General features: G+C 47.8%; 1 protein-coding gene across 1 annotated transcript in view; it reads right to left on the reverse strand.

Annotated features, from left to right (window-relative positions):
* Positions 1-21950, reverse strand: part of CCDC150 (coiled-coil domain containing 150) — a 917521-nt gene that overhangs the window by 15742 nt on the left and 879829 nt on the right. Inside the window, exon 27 of the mRNA XM_069618819.1 lies at positions 3772-3954. Coding sequence (XP_069474920.1) covers positions 3772-3954 — 183 coding nt within the window. The remainder of the gene's footprint in view (positions 1-3771; positions 3955-21950) is intronic.

The following is a 21950-nucleotide window of genomic DNA, read 5'->3' on the forward strand; positions in this document are numbered from 1 at the left end:
AGAAGGGTTTTTGGGGAGTAGAGGAGGTGGTCCATCAGAAAAGGAGAGAGCTGTGAACAGATTGAAGGAGATTCAATACCATCTAGGGAGAGAGAGCGGGGAGACTGGAGAAGTACCATCAGCAGATCAACAGACAAAGAAGTGGAGGATGTAAAAGCCCTTTACACAGATTGCAGAGAGATGGAGAGGACATAGAGGACGAGATAAATCCCCAGCTCCGAGCATCCTCAGATGCAGGAGGCTGCCGCCATCTTCCCTGCCGGGGATTCAGGCAAGTGTGCCACGCTCCCCTTCACCTCGTACCCCCACCGCAAATTCCGCATCCATCACCCACCCCACTTACCTGGCGTTTCGTTGTGCCTCACTGTTGCATATTCGTTGCGACAATGGCTGTCAGGGAAAGGGGGAAGACACTATGGGCCTCATTACGAGTAGGGCGGTAAGGGATGCCGGGCACCGCTAAGGAGACCGGTGCCAGTAATCCCTTACCGCCCTACTAAGAGGTCCCTTAGCGGGTCCCTCCTTTAACGCCTGGTCTGACAAGGCGTTATGGACGGGACCCGTTAAGGGACCTTGAAGCTAATACTGGTACCACAATTTGCGGTACCGTTATTAGCACCTTCCCCATTCCCATTGAGCCCTATCGGGGCTCAAATGGGAATGGGGAATGGCTTCTTCAATGGGGATTTACCGGTCCCGCAAAGGTCGGACTACACCGGTATGTCCCCATTGAAACAAGTTGGAGTCGGTACCGGTATGGGAGGTAGTCATGGCACAAATAGCGCCATGACTACCACCATACTCGGAATGCGGCCCTATGTGTAGTTCCCTTCTCCATTGTGGCCATCTTGGTTTGTATTTTTTTGTTTACAAGTTGAGAAACGGCAAACATGTCGCTTCTCAACTTGAAGAAAAAAAAAACGATTAGCATCCTGGTACAATGTGTCGGAATGCTATTAGCAATAAACCCCTGCGGGTCTGATAATGTGTCGGTAACACCCCCACTTGTTGGGGTTTATTGCTCAATGAAAACATGTTAAGTTGTTTTCCAAACAGCGAGCACATGTGGACTGCTCTTGAATGAACGATCGGCACAGAGGATCTGTTCCAAACACTGAGTGCACAAGGAACAACGGGTAGATAGTCTACCAAAACTCTCTGCATCACATTGCTAACAAAATCTGTCGACTCTGGTCTTCAGCTGCTAGTAACACTACAGGCACCCATGACAAGATCACCCAGAAACAATCCATGAATGTAAAAGAACAGGATATAGGAGCAGTCCTTTTTATGGGGTGTGCCGAGTATCATTATGAATTTTGAGGTTGCCTCTGGAAAGCTCCAGATGGCCACAGATTTGACTTTTAGCCAAACTCAGTTATTGAAGACACCGTTTTAGCCTGATCGCTGCTGCTGAGAAATGAGGCACCCCAACTCTTGCGCTGAGAGCAGGGATTGAGGGGCATAGCCAGGTCCAACAAGTTAAAACTCAAAAAATGAATCAAACCAATAGGATACCGCAATCTTGGGCAGAAATGGAAATGAGGGGAACATTAAAAGGAATTACTCCTGCCAATGCAGAAAAAGGTGTTACAAATAGACGATCCCAGAATCATAGGAGAATGACTTTACATAGCTGCAGTTCTGACTGGAGAAAAATGTATATAACTGGGATTGCTTGATGGCAACATTTTATGTAATTCTAACTTATGGGCCCTCATTACGAGTTTGGCAGCATGGCCGCCGCCGAAATTGCATCGGGGTCCGGGTCCTCGGAATAAGGACTTACCGGGTCATTCTGAGTTCGGAAGGCCCGGTAGTTCCTCCCTCTAAGGACCCAGACACGGTCCTTCCCCATTCCCATTTCAGCCCCCATAGGGCTGAATGAGAATGGGAGAGGGAGCAAACAACGGGCCATTACGAGATGGCCCGTTGTTTGCTCCCTCTTCCCCTCGCGGGACCCTTTAAGCACGCCTGGTTTTCCCAGGCGTGCTTACCGTGTCCCGCGAGGGGAACTCGTAATGCGGCGGTACGGAGTGAACAGCGCCAGCACCTTTTACGGCGCCGTTCACTCCATACCGCCAGGGTCGTAATGAGGCTCATGGTATGCCTGCTGAGTGTTTTTGGTATCCAGCATTTGGACATCATGCAATGCTAAACCAATCTCACCCACACATTCACTGTCAGGAAGCCTGGCGATGTGAAGCAGTGCTCAGCCATCCCTATTATTTCTGGCATAAATCATGAATATCTTGTTTTCCACCTGCAGAATGACCATCTTTGCCAGGAGAGAATGAGGAAAACTATCAAGGAAAGTAATATGGCAAAATGGCAAGAAGGTTTAACTGTAAAAGCGTGCCCTCGGATTATCGATTAACCAACGGGTATGCTCCATCCTTACTTTGTAGGTCCACAGTTATGCAGAATGTTTTATGCCACCAGGCCCCCCCTTGTTACCTTCAGAGTTGCTCGTGAGAGGACCAACTTGCGGAATCACCAACCCAACCTGAAGGCTACTCAATGCAGTCTGAAAGAATACTTTAATTGCTCCTTTTTTACCTGCTTGAATTCTGATTTTGGTTTCAACAGAGGCAGACCGAGGGGCAAAAAGGAAGTCAGGGACACCCAATCACAGAGCAAAGAGGCATCTTCAGGAGCATATCGAAAGCCAAGTAGCATCCAATCAAGATCAGTGGTGAAGGTGTTTTGAAAGGTTCTGTAATGACCAGGGTCAGCATTACCTAGTCTAGTGGTAGAGGGAGACTCAAAACAAAATGCTGTCGACTGGGGACAGAAGCCTTGGAATAGAAGAGGTAGAAAAAAAAGACATCTGAAAATACAGAGATCACCCACACCCACCACATCCATTCAGAGAGGAAATCAGAGGTTTTTAAGTGTGGTAACTTTTGTGATAGTACCACCTCAGACAGTCTTAATTCCTCTAACTAAGGAGAAGATGGAGGATAGCGGAACAACAATCCAAGCAGAGAGGCTAAAGGTTCTCAAGATTTGCCAGTTGTTAGGAGTCTTCTGAAGGAGGTGATGAAAACACCAAAAGAGGTGTTAATTGTATGGGGTGCGCTTCTGTCCCTAGATCAAAGAATGAATCCTACTGTGAGCATGGTGCTTCTGTCTCTAGAGTGACACCCCATACCTACAGTGTGCACAGGCTTTCTCTGACCCCCAGCATAATGTGCGGACTGTTTTGGGGGTCTTTAATTTTGGACTTTGAATACTGCAAGGTTTCTCAATTTGCCCACAGAGTGGGATTGTGCAGCATAAAGGGTCTCTTCTCGGGACTGATACTCCAGGCCTGCGGTGCACTTGGTCGCTCTTTGGTCCCAGATCCCCATTTCTAGCATTGTGTACCAAGTCTCTTTGTGCTCTCGAATCCGTCCTCCATATGAGTAATCCAAACCCACAATAGGAGCAGCCTTTCTTTTCTCTAGGAATTATACTCTACACCTGCAGTGCCCAGGGTCTCTGTCTAGTCCATTACACCAATTATACTGTACAGCATGTCCTGCAGAGTTGGCACACCAATCCACCTGTGTGCGGCATATTTCTCTGTACCATGGATTGATTAACCCATTCCAGAGTGTTCAATGTGTCTCTCCTCCCAGGATAATTACTGAAAATCCTTTGGGCAAGTAGTGCAAGCTTACAATGGGTGGGGGGGCTCATCTCCAGCAGTTGTACCCTAAAAGTACAGTGTGTGTGATTTATTTGTATTCTAGAAAATCTCTGCCACTTTTCCTGCCCATACTTTACCTTTGCTTCTAGACTTGATAGGCTCAGGGAGACATCGCTCTCATCCTGCATGACCTCCTTCTCTCCTAAACCTAACTCGCTGTGTGACGGGGTGCTGCGCTGCCTGCTTTCCATCAGCTCTTGTTTTAGGCTGTCAAATTTGACTTTGAACCACCGATGTGCTTCCTCCAGGTTAACAGTTATCTAAGAGGACAAAAAGAACAAAGGGACATTCAGGTGAGAAACAAGCAGTGGATTTTAGTGAATGGGGGCAGGATAAGTACAGGGAGAGACACACGCCAACCCACATTAATAATAAACAATGAAAAGCATATTGGCTGAGTGACCTTTTCTGTTTATAGAGAGATTTGGTAGCATCTTCCAAAACACTGTCAGAAGTGTGGGAATGGAGAGGGTGTGCACATGTATTGCAGGGAATGGAGCAAATAATTGCTTAGTTGGAACATATAGCAGATGAGCTGGGGATCTCACTGCAAGTCCCGGAACGTTGATGTATTTTTTCCCATTTCTAGTTCAAAGTATATGTGGTGCGACTTCCAGTGGGAAGATATTTGGTGGTATAGAAATCACCATGCGTATGATGAAAGTCTTTGTTACTTACCTGTAACTGTATTTCTCCAGCATTGGTATCTTTCATAGATTCAGATGCTTGAATATTCCCCGTCGTCAGACTGGAAATCCTCGGTGATGAATAATTATTAAATATATATATATGTATACATATTTTTTAATATACATTCATTGCTACATAGAAATGCATGTACACAGTCCATTATGGCCTATGAGCCATTCCATTGTGTAGTCCCTCCACCTCACTTTGGTCCTTTATGGCCCCAACCAATGAGGTGGCAGGGCTTATGCTCCGCCCCAGTCAGCCATCTTCAGATTTTGAACAGTAGGAACTACAGTATGATGGGTGCTGAGTGTAGGAGCAGCCTCTCAGGGGAGGCGGGTGGGCGCATGTGAATCTATGAAAGATCCCAATGCTGGAGAAATACAGTTACACGTAAGTAACTAAGACTTCTCCAGAATTGGATCTTTCATAGATTCAGATGCTTGAATAGAATACCAAGCAGTTAAAAAACATGCCACCATCATATACATGTATGCATAAATACAGAAAAACATAACAGATCAAACCTTTACCATGCAGCAACACAACGGTTACATACTCCGGGAAAGGTGGGAAAAGGAGGCTGGTCCTACCTTATGCAAAGAGGTGGCGGAGCATTGCCTGTCCCACTGCAGTTTCTTTGTTGGTATCTTCAGCCAGGCAGTAGTGTTTGTACAGAGTGCTCCATGTGGCGGCTCTGCATATGTTCTTCAAGGCCACCCCTGTGTGGAAAGCTGTTGGCGCCGCTCTCCCTCTGGTTGAGTGCACGGAGGGTGGTTTGAGAAGGGGGTCGCCTTTTGTTCGATGGCTGTGGGTGATGCAAGAAGAAACCCAGCGTGCCAGACCTTGTTTGGAAATATGCTGGCCCTTTATGTGGCCCGAGTAAGCGATGAACAGTCTATTAGAAGAACAGAACTCCTTAGTTCTTTGCAAATAAAACTTTAATACTCTTGCTACGTCCAGAGAATGCAATGTTCATTCTGCTTCCGAAGAATGATTCTGGAAGAAAGTTGGCAGGACAATGTGTTCTGTGAACGTCATTTCCGATACTACCTTCTTACTTAAAATGACACGGTCCTTATGGAACAAGGTGAAGGGAGGTCCAGAAGATAATGCTTGTAACTCACTGATCCTCCTGGCCGAAGTAATGGCTATCAAGAAAGCGGTATTCCAAGACAAGAATTTTATGTCGCACCTGTGGATGAGCTCGTAAGGAGGCTCCATGAGGGCTGTTAGCACAGTATTCAAACTCCAGGTTGGAACCGGCGTGGGCGTAGATGGGTATGTACGCAAAAGACCTTTCAAGAGGACCTTGACAGCTGGCAGGGAGAACAAGAACTGTGTCTCCGGTGCCATTGTGTATGCCATAATGGCTGATAGGTGGACCTTGATCGAAGACAGTGAAAGTCCTGCTTTGGCTACGTGTAATAAGTAAGAAAGTACTTGCTCAACCAAAGCGGTGAGTGAATCATTAGCATACGTTTCACACCACTTGGGAAAACAAGTCCATTTCCTAGTGTAGGTGATGCGTGTAGAAGGAGCCCTTGAGGCCCTGATTATATCCCAGCATTCCGCAGGCAGAATGAGATTCATCAGTTTACGCTGCTCAGGAACCATGCCTTGAGAGACAGGCTCGCCGGATCGTGGTGGAGGACCTTGCGGTTCTGTTGTATCAATAGATACTGATGCGCTTTGAGGCCATCGGGATAAGTGCTGTCGGGTCGAGTACCAGACCCGTCGTGCCCAGTCCGGTGCAATTAGGATCATAGAACACTCCTGCTCTTTCAGTCTGCGTAGTATCCTGGAAATGAGGGGAAAGGGGGGAAAGGCATATAGGAATTTCCCTGTCCAATCCACTGAGAAAGCATCTCCTACTGACTGACTCTCTGGGTACCTGGAGGCGAACCTTCTGCATTTCTTGTTGGCCCTATTGGCAAAAAGATTGAGATGTGGATGGCCCCATAAGACGAAGATCCGTTGGGCTTTCTCTTCCTCCAGCTCCCACTCATGAGAAGACGTGTAGTCCCTGCTCAGTTTGTCCGCTACGACATTGTCCACTCCCTTAAGGTGTTACGCCTTGATTTGGACTCCGTGATGCAAGGCCCATGCCCATAGTAGTTGAGCTTCTTGAGATAAGATCTCTGACCTCGTACCTCCTTGCTTGTTTGTGTAGTGCATGGAGGTCCTGTTGTCTGTCTGGACAGTGAGCACTTGCCCCGCTACTACAGGAAGGAAAGCTTCCAGTGCCCACCGTATGGCCCTGAGTTCCAACACATTGATGTGGAGTTGGGACTCCTGGGTTGACCAAGAGCCCTTGGTTTGTAGGTCCGCAAGATGAGCGCCCCAGTCCGAAAGAGATGCGTCCGTCCTCAAGAGAAGGGTCGACGTTGGTGCCTGAAACGGCATCCCTTGTAAAAGGTTCTGCGGGGCGTTCCACCATCGAAGAGCCTTGTGCAGCGTTGTTGGAATATAGACAATGTCCTCCCAAGAGCCGAGAGCTTTTTTCCATTGGTGGTCCAGTGCCTCCTGGACAGGCCTCATGCAAAGCCTGCAATTTGGTATGAGGAATATACATGAGGACATCATGCCCAGGAGGGACTTGTAAGAGCGCACCGATGTTGTCTCTCTCCCTAAGAACCACAAGGTCAAGCGGAGATTAGCTGCAGCTCTTTCTGCTGACGGTCTCACCCTGGGAATGTTGGTATCGAGTTCGGCTCCCAGGAAAGAAACTGTCTTGCTGGGAACTTGGCAGGACTTTGCATTGTTTATGGAGAAACCTAACCCTTTTAGAAGACTTGTCTTTGAAACTGCCAAGCAAGAGCTTGAGGCGGAACTTTCTCTTATCAACCAGTCGTCCAGATATGGAAAGACTTCTGTTCCTGTCCTCCTGAGTTTTGCAGCTACTGGTGCCAGGCATCTTGTAAACACTCTCGGTTCTGATCTCACACGGAACGGGAGCACTCGAAATTGAAAATGAAGATCGCCCACTGTGAACCTGAGGAATTTTCTGTGTGCTGGGTGGATAGGTACGAAGAAGTATGCGTCCTCCAAGTCTAGAGTGGCTAAAACATTGTGCATGTTTAGCCAAGGGAGCACTCCTTGCAAGGTTATCATCTTGAATTTGATGCGTTTGATATACTTGTTCAGCGCTCTCAGGTCCAAGATGGGTCGCCATTGACCATTCTTCTTCTTGATGAGGAAGAAACGCGAGTAGAAACCCTTTCCCCTTAGGGAGAAAGGTGCTGGCTCTATCGCTGCTTTGTAGAGCAGCTTTTGGATTTCAGACATGACTTGTTTTAACATATGCACCCTGCGTGGAGTCGGGGGCAGGGAAGGGCGCTGGTCTAGAAATTCCAAGATGTGTCCCTCGCGGACCAACTGTAACACCCATTTGTCTGATGTTATTGACTGCCAGCGTTGAAAGAACTGGCTCACCCTTCCCCCCACCGGGTTGTGACATTGAGGGGGAGGAGCTGGACTGTCAGTTTTGTTTGTTCTGCGACTTCCCTTGAGCGGAGCCCCGCCTCCCTCTCTGGGCGTACTTGTTGGAAGACTGGTACTTGGTGTCCAGGTATGAATTACCTTGCGACTTCTGACCATAGGAGGAATGGTTAAAACTCCTGTACTTTGAGGCTGAACCTCGAAAAGGATGAAAAGACTGGCGGTCCTTGTCTTTATCTTTCAAAGAGCTGATGGCACGTGCCGTGTCCGTCTTGATTCCCTTGAGGTGGTCATCAATCTTTTTCCCGAAGAGTTCTTGACCATCGAAGGGCATGTCCAAAATCTGAGCTTGGACCTCCGGTCTGTAATTGGTAGCCTTCATCCAGGCCTGTCTTCACAGCACTGTGCCGTGGGCCATCTGCCTGAAACCTGACTCCGCCACATCAACTGCTGCGTCAATCATGTGATCCGAAGCTGCTTCCCCATCAGCGATAATCGACCTGGCTTCCTCCTGGAGTTCTACAGGTAGCTGTTAGGTTAGCTTGGACATGCGGAGCCAAAGCTTGCGGTCAAATCTCGCTGTCATAGCCAGCGCATTGCCCGCTCTAATGGTAAGCAATGTTGATGCAGACACTTTCCTGCCCATAGCTTCTAGCTTACGACCGTCTTTGTCCGGTGGGGCCGATAGAGGTGATGCTGGATTGGTCAACTTTTTCCTAGCTGCTACTGTGATGGCCTAGTCCGGTTTTGTATGACCTCATAGACAAAGAGGTGCAGACTCAGGAGCCTTGTATTTTTTCTCAGGCCTGAAAACTAGAGCCAGAGTGGACAAAGGTGTGGCCAATATCTTGGATCCGGACTCCCAAATGGTGTTGAGGAGAGGAATGGTAGTAACAGTTCTCCTACATGTTTCATAGAGCACCGACTTCTCCTCCTCCGATGTGACCTGTAACTGGAACAATTCAGCGGCTTTGCCGATAATAGTATGAAATGATACTAGATAATTTGGTGGTGACGAGCCACCTGGAGAATCTTTCTTCCTGGGCTTCTCAACAATGTAATCGTCCCATTCGCTAGTATCAGGCTCTGGCGTGATCTCGCCTTCTTACAGTTCCGAAAAATCTCTGAAAGGATCTTCCTGCCAGTCTGAGACCGAAACATAGGATGGTACAATAGTTGGATCTCTAGCTGGAGATCTTGTCCTATGTGACGAAACTGGAGAAGGGACCCTTGTCGGTGAAGCACTGAGTGTCCTGCTTCTAGACCTGCGCAGTGGCTCAGGTGAACGCTCTCTTTTCTGTGGCCTACTCCTGGGAGGCAAATGTCTCAGCGTGTTTTGTCGAGGTGAAAGATCCCTCTGCGGGAAGCTTGGCTCCCTCGGTACAGCTGACTTGCTCTTTTCATTTTGACGTCTGTTGAACTGCTCAATGATCCTTTGCATTGATAACATGAGTACAGGGCCATAAGGATCAGCAGGCACCTCTGTAGTAGGTTGCCAAGGAGGGCTGTGTTCCTTAGGTGTAAGACAATGCTGTTCAACAAACTCAGTGTCTGAAAACTTCTCCTGCAGGATGACGTCAGGGATCTCTGGCATTTCTCATAAGGGAGATAATTGTGTTCCCTGTGGTTCAAGAGTTTCTACAAAATGAGGCGGTGCCTCCATAGACTCAGGAAGACTGTCTTCATTGGATGGTGAACAGTGGCGTCAGCGAGGGGTGTTCTGGGCCCTATTTCTTCTGTCGGTAAAGAAGCTTGCGGTGCCGTCGACGGAGCCGTGGTCGAAGATTTTGTTGACGACAGCGGTTACGTAGATGAAGATTCCGTAGACGGAAGCTTGCCCTTATCCGTCGATGAGTACTTCGTGGACGAATGTCTCGTGGACAAGTGCTTCGTGGACGAGTGATGAGCTTCCTTTGTCGATGATTGCTTCGTGGACGATAAACTCGCCGATGAGGACTTAGTCATAGACGATGTGGTTTGCCGCATGGTGGTCATCGATGAGGGTTTCGTCAACGGCTTGGTGGACGACGGGCCTCTATCTTTACTGCCGCTCATAGACAGCATCTCCGTGGACGAATGCCCCCCGCCCCCGGTTTTTTGCAAACTCCTCCTTACCTTTGGAGGTAGTTTCTGCCATAGAAAGCTTAATCTTATGGCTTGTAGAGTCCAGGGGAGGGAGGAAAGGTATAATTTCTAGCTTCCACTTACTCTTGGGAGTGGGAGAGGAACTCCATTCCACTGAAGAGGCCCTTTCTTTTAGATGTTTGCCTCGCAGATGCTTTGCTGGAGTAAACAGGGACTGTTTTCGCAGATTCCTCATCAGAAGAAAGCCCCTTGGCTTCCAAATGCAGAAGAAATCTTCTATGCCTGTCTTGTAGGGTCTTAGTCGAAAAAGACTTACAAATGTGACATTTCTGGATGTCATGAGGATATAGAAAGTATATGCAGTGATCATGGGGGTCTTTCATGTAAACCACCTTTCTCCTGCACCTCATGCAATCCCTGAACCGGGAAGGCTTCTTGGTAGCCTGAAGTTCAGCCATCTGAAGAGAAAGTTCACTCAACGAATTCAGGGTCAAAATAAAGTTTCTTGAAGCCCCAAAAACCAGAGGAGATAGCCCCTAGCCAGGGGAATGTAGTAGGGTATATTTAAAAATATAAACTGCTGAGGAAATAGAAGAAAAAATCAAAAAAGCTCAGAGAGCTTGAGGATTCCCTGTGTCAGTTAGACTGCGGTGAAAAATCTGAAGATGGCTGACTGGGCGGAGCATAAGCCCTGCCACCTCATTGGTTGGGGCCATCCATAAAGGTCCAAAGTGAGGTAGAGGAACTACACAATGGAATGGCTCATAGGCCATAATGGACTGTGTACAAGCATTTCTATGTAGCAATGAATGTATATAAAAAGAAAAATTAAAAAATTATTTTCTTTAGATTTAGGTTTAGATAGGCGTTTAACCAACCCATTGAAGTTCAATAAACACCCTCTGTCTTCACTGTTTGATACCATGCCTTCCTTACAGGCGGCATAGACCTATTTATTACAGTAAAAGAACAAAAAGCCTATCCTGCTCTACTGCTATGAGGGGTTTCCCCTACTTCAATAAAAATACCAAGGACTCAGTCAGTAAAGGTGTTACAGGGAAGAGGATACCGCATCTCACCATCTGGTGTCCCACTCCCGCTTCATGAAGACCCCTCAACCAGGTGATCCTCCCGCACTGGTCTACCCCTAGGAACTGGATCCAAAAGTGATGGCCCTGTCCGGGCCACGTGGATGACAGAAACCCCCGGGGACTAGCAGGTGAGACAATTTCAGATTTCTCACAGTGAAGCGCTGGCTCACTTACTGTTTGTTTTCCATGACACGCAGCACATGCCTTCCATTCTTCATGGCCCAGGCCTTGAGAGTGGGCGGTGGTTTCACATAGTGTGGACTTTGCCACGCAGTGCTTATACAGACTTCCCATTTTGTCCCCAATGGACTCCTGCAGTGCAAAGTAACAGCCCTTCCATGCAAAATTAATCAGCCACCCTGAAAGCAATGTGGGGTGAGGCGTTGGCTTGTGTGCTGTTGCTTCCTGTGTAACGCGGCGCTCGCGCCCAGTCGTTCGGAGCTCAGGCCTATGAAGACAGTAAATGATTGCTCTGTGTTTCTCCTGTGTTCAAGCTGCGGATAACGTTGATTTTTGGCAAGCAGCCTTTGTGTCCCTTCCGACAACTATGGTGTTATTTCTGTGACACAATGTGTATTGTTAACGCTCAATTATCGGTATTTCTCGTTGAGGGAAAGGGAGATTGAACGTTAAGGTTCCATGCTGCCTGCACCCCTGGTGGTCTAAAGATCTTTTTTTAAATAAAAGTTTAGTTTCCAAAAATGTTCAATTGGATGAGGTTTTCAGGTGATCTGAAGAAACTCTTCTCAATCAGTTTTCTCTTCGTACAGAAGTTTAGAAAGTTGATTTAAGGATTGTTTAATGTTTGATTTGTTTGAAGGGTGGTTGTGAGGGGTCAAAATGAGGTTGAGTAGGGTTGTCAGTTTTGGCAAAGAGGCAGTCTGCATAGAGATAAAGCCACACTATTTTTGCGATTCACAGGAGTTGTCTAACAGAGTATATAATGAAAGAAATGTGAAGTATCAATTGTAATAAATCAGATCTTTTTATAGCAGTTTATTTTCTGAAAGTAAAAGACGTACGAGTATTGGTTTGAGAACTGATTCCCAATTCAGACTGTGTACTTGCATTTAGAAGATGGTGTTGTGCTAACATTGTTATGCTTATATTTAGATGAAAAAGAGTTTCAAAGGATAGTGCAGTGGAGTAGCATAACCTAAAGGTAAGTTTTGCTTTTTTTAAATTACGTTCCTGGAAGGGGGCGCTAGCCAATGAGCATGCTTGGAACACAGGCTGTATTCTTCGATATAAGCCTGCATTACAAGCAGTTATTATTGCACTGTCCAAAAGAGAGTGCAACTATCAATGTTTTTGTAGTGTTTAAATTCTCCCTTCACATAAAATAAAGTTGTTGGAAGATTTAGATGCAGTTTTTATGTCATTGGGTGTGGACGTGGTTCTCGAACTGCATTGTTGCTCAAGCTATTCTTCGTCGTCTCAGTATCGTCTGAATAATTTGTAATATCATTAATTCTCAATTCGTTTTGGGTGGGGGGATAGAAACAAGGTACCCTTGGAAAATAATATTTGATCTGGTTCTCCATTCGCATAGTGTCTTCATAGCTCTCCTTTTTTGTTAATTCTCGATCTCAATACTCAAAGACAAATATCTAAACAATATATGAAACTCAAACATGTGATTGGAGATTAGCGACTAATGAAAAAAGGCAATATTTTGAAATGTGTATGTAATTCGGGTGTGCTGACAATTTTTTCTGTTTCTAGATTGAATCTGCAATCCAATAAAGGACAGAGAGATTAAGAGGGATGTATGGGTATGACATCTAGATTCGAGATGAGTGGCTAAAGTGGATATCACATGTTACGAGTATTTTCACTACATGTGAATAATGTGCAATTAATACAGTGTTTACTCATTTATTAGATACATTTCATGAATATAGATCTCTTACCAGCATGTCCCTCTTCCGAGAACGTTCATAGACCTCGATCAGAGTATTAGTTTTGCAGAAAAAAAAGTTAATATTCACAGGTAGTCGTTAAACGGAGTTCTGTGTTTATAAAGTGTAAGGTTTGTGTACCAACTCACTCTTCCTAGTCCAATCCCCCACTGACTATGCCTCGATATTCCTCCTCGTTCCCCAACTACCCCACCTCACTCTTCTTCCTCACAGTCCCAAATTAAACAAATGTAGTCTTCCTCATCAGTCTCCCAATAACCCCACTTCACTCTTCCTCGTCACAGGACACCATTGCAAATCCCTTCTTATCTAGTGGACAAAAAAATAAAATACCTGAGGCACTTGATGTTGCGTAACCCAGGAACAGATTTTGATAACAAATGATATGACTTCTGGTATATTATCAGAAAAATAAGATAGAATTACAGAGGGTGGGGGATATAGTATAACAAAACCCTTGAAATTCAGTGACCAAACATTAGTTAAAGCACAGTTAAGGTGAAACATCTGATGAAACCAAACCTTTCAAATGCAGAGACAAATATTTATTTGAAGTGACGTTAAGGTGCCAATTTAACACCACAAAAATTCGGCAGCTGCTGGAAGCTGTGCACCTTAACTATGAGCTCACAATGCGTGGCCTTTAGCACACAGAGGACATCCGAAATGGCATCATTGATATCACTTATGACATCATTTATGGCATCATGAGTGACATCACTGGTACAGCACACCACATGCAAGAAAGATGCAACATTAAAAAAAGTGTGTTTCTGCATATAAGGGAGGTTTTAGCTGCAAAGCATGGTTGGAGTTTGCATTTAGAACCATGGTATTGTTACACAGAGTGACTCGCCATGATGAGATACTTTAGTACTACTCTGTTCGAAAAACAGTTCCCGATGAAGAGAAGACATGCAAGTACTTGAATTAGTACTTGTCCACCAAAGAAAACAACGCACAGAATTAGGGGAAATTGACAAAGTGAATGTATCTACATATGGCAGAAAACTGTCATAAATCAAATGGAAGGCCTTCACTAGGTAAAATACAAAAGGCTATGGCAGGTAGCCAGCAACCGTCAACAATGTTAAAAAACACTCATGTTGGGAGGACACATAGTAGTCCAGACCAGAGTAGCTAATGTACTGGATGGACAAAAGATTTAATCAGTTTAGTGCAAGAGTTTGAAGCTGGCATTTCAGTACATGTTTTAATCTATGACTCGCATTTATCCTCACTGTTTTAAAAATAGAAGAAAAGCAAGAGTAGTCAACAGGCAGTTTTTGAAGAGTTCAGCGAGGTGAGAGGCCACTAAAAGGGCAATAGGCTTGACTGGTTGAGGAGCAAGAGGGTCTGATGGGCCACAAAAAGGGCTACCTTTCATCAGTAGAAATAGAACTTCTTCAGTATTAGTGTGACTAAAGTGGCAGCTAGAGGCAAAGGATGATGGTAGAGTAAGCAGAGTGTAGAATGTAGGAGGAGGGAGTGTGAGGAAGGTCAGGAGCGAGTCTCTAATTTTACGTTGTTTTACAGCAAAATACTCAGCTAGGTCATTAGCTGGGAGATGAGTTGATATTCAGACGTTTAGGCGGAGTGAGTTTAGAGTGCCCTGTAGCAAGCGAGGATGGTTGGATTGAGAATACGGTTAAGTGGAAGGGCTGTACAAGTTGCAAGTATTGCCGAATGTGGACACACCTTGCCCTTCATTCAGTGCTTGGTTGGAGTCATTGTACATGTAGATGTCAAGGTGGGGGTGCATGAAAATGTGGCCTCTCAGTGAAAGTCACATGGTGACAGGCACAGTGCAACGTCAATGCATATGTGCGACATACTGGGAAATGTAAAATGTGTGGGTAGCTTACCGGATACTTCGCCATACCACAGGAACAATAAATGAAAAATCCAACCAATCTGAATCCAAACGAACATGTAGAAACACACTTTGAAGCACTTCACATGTGTATAAGCGCTTTACAAATAAACAATTACATAACAAATGTTGCATCTCTCTTTCTTGCACATGTGTTCTGCTGTACCAGTGATGTCACTCATGATGCCATAAGGGATGTTATACATCATTTGGTGTGTCATCAGTGTGCTTAGGGGCTGCGCAATGGGAGGCCTCATAGTTAAGGTGGCACAGTGTTGTGTGGCGTTAAATCGCCACCTTAACATCCCTTCAACTTAGGTTTTTTCACCAAATTTCAAGGGTTTCATTGCATCAAATTGTTTCACCTGAACAGTGCTTTAATGCTTTTTCACTGAATTAATATACACACACACACACACACACAGATTGTGAAATTTGGTGTGGTTTCATCCAGGGGGGCAAAGTTATAGAAGGCCCCACATTTGTTTAAATCCTCAGACACAATGGAAAAACATTTCTGCTTGTGGCTACAGCCCAAACCGCTGGACGGATTTTCACCAAACTTGCGCGAGGAGCGGCACCTTGCCCCGAAAGCATGCTTCTGGTGTAAATCCGTCCAGTAGTTTTTTTTTAAAAATTGCCAAAAAGTAGGTTTTAAAAAAATGTGTGATATCTGGGTCTGTTCCGTGAACTCACTTCCTGATTCAGAGTCTGCGGACAACCCTGGACCAATCAGGGGGGTGGCTTGGTGTCCTTGCACAACAAAGACGCACAGTGATTGGCTGTTCAAAAACGTGAGGTGCGTCCGATTATTTGAAATAGTCAGTACATTGGATCCGTGGATAGCACAGTGAGGAAAAAGTCTGGAAAACATATTTGTGGTTATTTGTGGCTGAAAGAAGGCCTAGAAAGGGTGGGGGAATGGAAAACAGTTGATAGGGAGCTGTTTTTATAGGTAAATAAAAGCATTGCAGGTGCTGCCGAGTCCGCAGTCACTTTTACTGTCCACAGACCACATTGGAAGTAGGGTAGTTCAGAGCGAGTTTTGTTATTAGATGGTGTATTTTACACATTTGTTATATGTTTTAATTCTATTGTGGTGGTTGTGGCCAGTGTAGGCTGAAGGGCTGGCCTGTACGGCGGTGTCTGCGGACACCGCGGTAGTCTGCGGACCCGCACATGCCATCTGAGTCTTTCAAGGATATCTGGCATGGAAAGAGGACATCAGGGGTCTAGCCAAACAGGTTTTGTGGGTCTGGGGAAGTTGTTGACGTCTAGAGGAGTATAAGGTAGCAAGTGTTTTCTTTGTTGTGTGTAGCGAAGATGGCTGTGGATATGAAGAAGCAGAGTGTATGGATGGTGGGAGATTTTTTGATCTATTCATTGAAGGTTTACACTGAATCTCGTGGCATCTCTGCTAATATTGGATCAGACGAAGTTGACGTTTCGTGGTATGCAGATTGTGGGTTAAACTGGGTAACCTTATTACCATTCTGTGAGAGTATGACTCACTTTAAACATCCAGATATTTATATTGTGCATTGTGGAGGCAACAGTTTGGGCTATGTGACTGCAGGATCTTTGCAGTTTGCCATGAAGGGTATGTTGAGAAGCCTAATGGAACTGTTTACAGCTGCAAAGATAATTTTTTATGAAATCAAAGACAAATATGGAGAAGTCCAAACTGGTTTTGTCCTCAAATGGAAGAAGCTAGACACCATGTCAATAAAGGTGTATGTGCTTGAGGGCGCTAGAGGGCCAACCAAGATGGCCGCCATGGTCTGAGCTCCCGTTGCGCCCGCATTAATCCTGCTCAATCCTCCCACACCCTGTACTTAAAAGCTTTAATTTCCCGGCTTCAGGCCGCCCACCCTGCCCAGCAGCCTACCAGTGAAATCCCGGCGAAAATCGGCCATTCCCTACCTGTTCGGGACCCAGCGTGACCCGGGCCCCGTGACCGGCGAGGCCGGCCCGACCCCCGGCGGCGGCTGGTCCTGCACACACACCCCCTCCGGCTCGAGGACTGCGCTCCGGACCACCGAAGAGGCGCGGCGGGTGCCGGGAGACCGAGAGGGGTCCGCCCACGGTGTGCCTGTTGGGGGCCACCCCGGAGACGTCCCGGACCTTGCCTGGAGGGGCGGCCGGATCGGGGGATTCGCCCGTCGGCGCAGTGGTGGGCCGCTGAGGCTCGGTAGAGGAGGAGGCCCAGCATCCGCTCCCCCGGCGCCCGCCCCCCTATCTGCGAGACACCCAAGCCCACGGCGAAGCTCCCCTGCAGCGGAGATCCTCAGCGACGTGCCGCAGAGACAGCAGGTACGGAGGTGGGGGAGGTCGTGCTTCGTGAGCGAGTCGGGCCTTCCCGAGCCGGCCCGCCCCCCCCTCCCGTTTGCCCCCCCCGCCGCGCCGGGCCGGAGGGTTTGTCGTGCCTCCCGTGGCACTCCGGAACAGTTACTACATGGGGGCTCGGAGTGGCGAAATGTGGGCCCAATGAAGGGCTCCGGAGTGATCGGATAACGGGGTATAGAGCCCGCCCCCCCCTCCTACCTAACTCTAAAGCAGGTGCTGGACCCAACTCGAAGGCGGATTGCTCCGCACGGTCCTCTCCGCACACACCCTGCTGCCGGGCCGAAGCAGCTCCATCACAGCAGCACTATCCATCCCCCCGCAGCGACTTCAGCAACGCGCTCCTCACAAACACACTGTGCAGCATATTCCCCCCCCCCAGGTCAGCCAAAATCGGTCCCACAGAGTGCTTCGCAGAACGCACGAAACACAGCGCAAGAGTGAGGAGCTGACTCACCACACAACCGAAAACCCCCCCCAAACTGGTCCATCCAGGTGGGTCCAAAGATCACCCATAGCGCAGTAAAGCACTGCTGGTCTCACTCTAAGATCCCCTGATTCACGTTGGAAATGGGGAAAAGCGACAAATCTCAGAGGAAGTTAACTTTTGAGGGGGGTGCGACTCCTAAAGCCCCCATTAATCGTGAGGATCAAACTCCTGCCTCCAGCAATTCACCCCAGATGGAATCAGAGGGTAACTCATCTGAAATCAAAGAACTCCTATTGGAATTGAAAGCTGGCATTGGAAATTTAAACAACAAAATGGACGGCCTCGCCTCCAAGGTCGACCTCCTTCAACACCGCATGGACACACACTCAGAACGCTTAAATGAGGTCGAACAAAGAGTGTCAAACCTAGACGATGGCGCCTCGACCCTCTCAACCAAAGTCTCGCAGCTCGAAGCTCAAATGAAAATAACAATGGCCAAATGCGAAGACTTAGAAGGCCGTTCAAGGAGAAATAACATAAGAATCATCGGGGTGAGGGAACAGCAGCCACAAGGTAGAATGGAGGAGTTTGTGGAGTCTCTCTGCACGTCACTCTTCAGTAGAGAGGCACTGTCTCAAGTCTTCATCGTAGAGAGAGCACACAGAATTTCTTCGGCCCGCCCTGCCCCCGGCGCGCCGCCTAGGCCTATCATCGCAAGGATGCTCAACTATAAGGACCGAGACATTATATTACGCCTAGCTAGAGAGAAGGGTGACCTGGTCCATGATGGCGACAAAATCCATATCTATCCAGACTTCTCTCCTACAGTTCAAACCCAGAGGAAATCCTTTACCGCCATCAAACAAAGACTCAGAGCCAATCAATTCCCCTACTCAATGCTCTATCCTGCACGTCTCAGAGTACAACAAGGAGAGAGGGTCAATTTTTTCCAATCGCCCGAAGACGCAGGCTTGTTTCTCGACCAGATAGGCTGCCCTGATCCGAGCCCCGGTCGCCCCAGGCCCCAAAGAGACAGAAATCTCAGGAATCCACCATAAACCGGAGCGACCAGAGCCGGCTTTCAAACTCACGATAAGTTGCAATAAGTACAGGTACAACTCTTCTTGTTTACAACGCGGGGCAGGGATACTTGGAACGCCCCAGGCGCCCCTAGCACAGCTCCAGTTCATTCCCCAAAGTTCACTCAGCGACCAGTTTAGTTTCTATTGTTCTAAGCTGAGTCCCTTGGGGGTAAAGTTCTCACAGCGACATGGTATCCACATGTTTCGCCTTCCGTTTTGTTTGGTTATTGAGGGTTCTCCCTGTGGGCCAGTTGGGGGTTGCCCACCTCAAAGAGAGAAACACCACGGGCCATTGGGGGGCTACCCATGACCGGTGCCCTCAGAGTTTATCAGGGAAGTTCTGCGCCACCAGTTCTCAACCACCCCCCTGCTCTCCGCCTCCCAATCAGGTGCTGGGGTCGTCTTGTCAAGCTGTGTTCCAACTCCTCAACACCAGTTCCAGCAAAACCCACCCCGACGCCACACTACGGCCATTTTCAGGTGAAGATCTCTGGTCATATAGAAAGATATACCCCTTCCATTCAACGTTCTAACATGGAACATAAGAGGCGGCAACATTCCAGCTAAATCCAGGAAAATATTGCAATACCTCAGACGTCACGAAATTGACGTGGCGATGATCCAGGAAACCCACCTCCTCCCAGGGAAGGACCACCAATGGGCCAAGAGTTGGGGCTGTCACAGATACTACTCCTCCTACTCAACTTACTCCAGAGGAGTCGCTATTCTCATCCACAGGAGGTTGAGCTTCCGCATGATACGCACAGCGAAAGACGCAGAAGGGAGAGCGATCCTAGTGTGCGGCATAATAGCAGGCCAGAAAGTGACCCTTGTGAACTCCTACGCTCCAAACACAGATGGCCCAGACAATTTTGGATGGGTGTTCACCCAGCTCTCCATGCAGGACCCAGCTACCATAATCTGGGGGGGGGATATGAACACTGTATTGGATCCAGTAAGAGACAGATCGAAAGCCTCTTCACGACCTCTGACCAAAGCGGGACTCCAAATCAAAGAAATTTGCAAGGCCTTCAACCTGCTAGACATCTGGAAGGCATCGAATGGCGGGTCGCGTGAATTCACATATCACTCATCAGTACACAACACGAGCTCCCGCATCGACTATTTCTTGGTCTCAGCCAGCAGTCCATTTTCAAGCGACCGCTGCTGCATACATCCGAGAACACTCTCCGATCACTCCCCTCTTTTCCTTTGCCTCAAACCTTCCACTCCTCCTTCCCCGACATTACAGCGATGGCGCTTCAAAACAGGCGCAATGAGAGATGAGGTGTTTGCCTCTGAACTAAGGGAGGAGATCAACATGTTTCTCGAGGTCAATGTAGGATCAGTCCCCTCAGCAAGTACAATCTGGGAGTCCCTAAAATGCTTCCTCAGAGGAATCTGCCACGCCAAGGAAAACGGTATCCTAAAGCTCATCAGGCGCGAGCTCACAACCAGCGAGGAGAGGTTAAAAGCTCTTGAACTCCAAGCCACAAACGGGGCAGATCCTCAAATAACAGCAGACCTGAAAGAAGAATTGCTAAAATTTAATCTCGCAGCAGACCGGGAGGTCAAATTCCTGAATCGCAACAACCAAGTCCGTCAACACGGTGAAGGTCAAAAACCTGGGACCCTCCTAGCAAATTTAATCAGAGCTGATAGCAAGCACGCGCAAATAGATCTGATCCGGACCAAGACAGGTGAGCCGGTTCACACCGACGAAAAGATAGCAGAGGAGTTCCGTAACTACTACCAAGACCTCTATAGTGCTAAACTCAGCAAGTCTTCAACCGCCCCACTAGAATACCTGGAAGACACGGAGCTCTACTGGGTCGAACAGGCTCTCCGTGAACCCTTAAATGAAATGATCACGCAAGAAGAAATCATAGATGCCATAAAGTCCCTTCCCAGCTCCAAAGCGCCGGGCCCCGACGGACTGACGGGAGAATTTTACAAGTCATTTGCAAGCACATTGGCCCCCCCTTCTGGCGGAAGTCTACAGAGAGGCACTGGAAAGGGGACACCTCCCACCCTCCTCCCGTCAAGCCAATGTCATTTTGCTCCACAAACCTGGCAAGCCCCCCGAAGATTGTTCATCCTACCGACCAATTTCTCTCCTCAATCTTGACAATAAAATTCTCGCCAAGGTGCTGGCGGGGAGATTGATGCCATTGATGCCAGCCCTCGTATTGGCAGACCAAGCCGGCTTCATACCGGGCCGCAACACGACTTTCGGAATCAGGAGGATGTTCGGGGTCATTGCCGCACTGGACCCCTCGCTACAGGCTGTGGCGGTTCTTCTCGACGCAGAAAAGGCCTTCGACTCAGTGGAGTGGCCGTTTCTGTTCATGGTTCTCACCAGGATGGGCCTAGGGGCCCGCTTTATCAACCTTGTTTCCCTCCTCTATACCAAGCCACGCGCCAGCATCATCGTGGGTACAGCCAAGTCAGCTCCAATAGATTTGCAAGGAGGCACGAGACAGGGCTGCCCACTATCGGCCTTAATTTTCGCTCTGGTGATGGAACCACTGGCCTCCAAACTCCGTGAACAACAACAGCAGAGGGGACTCATTATTGGTCCTCACAAGCTCATCATCTCTCTCTATGCCGACGACGTTGCACTGTTCATCCGAGACCCTGAGGACAATCTGAATCCAGTCATGAGGGAAGTCATCAAGTTTGGAGCAGCGTCAGGCCTAAAAATCAATCAGACTAAATCCATTGTATTCCCCCTGACCCCAGCCACCAAACAGATTCCAGACGACTTCCAATTCACATGGAAATTCTCCAAGGTTCGGTACCTCGGCATACAATTATCCCTAAAGTGTCAAGATGTGTTTCGTGATAATTACGAAGAGGCAGTCAAGTCTCTGCAAGACAAGATTTCTCGATGGAAGTCCCTTCCACTAACCCTCTGGGGTAGGGTCTCCCTGGTAAAGATGGTGATCCTTCCAAAACTGTTATATCTATTCAACAATATCCCTCTGTTGCTGCAACAATCCTTCTTCAAAAAATTGAAAAGCCTGGTCCTTGAACTACTCTGGGCGGGCAAGCCTGCCAGAGTGGCGTACACCACGCTGACACTCCCGGTCACAAACGGGGGTCTGGCGCTGCCTGACCTCGAGAAATACTACTGGGCAGCTCAAGCACAGTTCCTCAGCCACTGGTATGCCTCGCCAGCTTCCCGACCACATGTACAAGTCGAACGAGCCCTCGCCACACCGAACTTCCTAACCGCGGTTGTCCTTAGCCACACACCGGTCCCCAGCTCCACGATGAACGTAATGCTCACGACGTAC

Source organism: Ambystoma mexicanum, chromosome 10 (genome assembly GCF_040938575.1).
Source record: "Ambystoma mexicanum isolate Mex_15411 chromosome 10, UKY_AmexF1_1, whole genome shotgun sequence".
NCBI classification, from domain to species: domain Eukaryota; kingdom Metazoa; phylum Chordata; class Amphibia; order Caudata; family Ambystomatidae; genus Ambystoma; species Ambystoma mexicanum.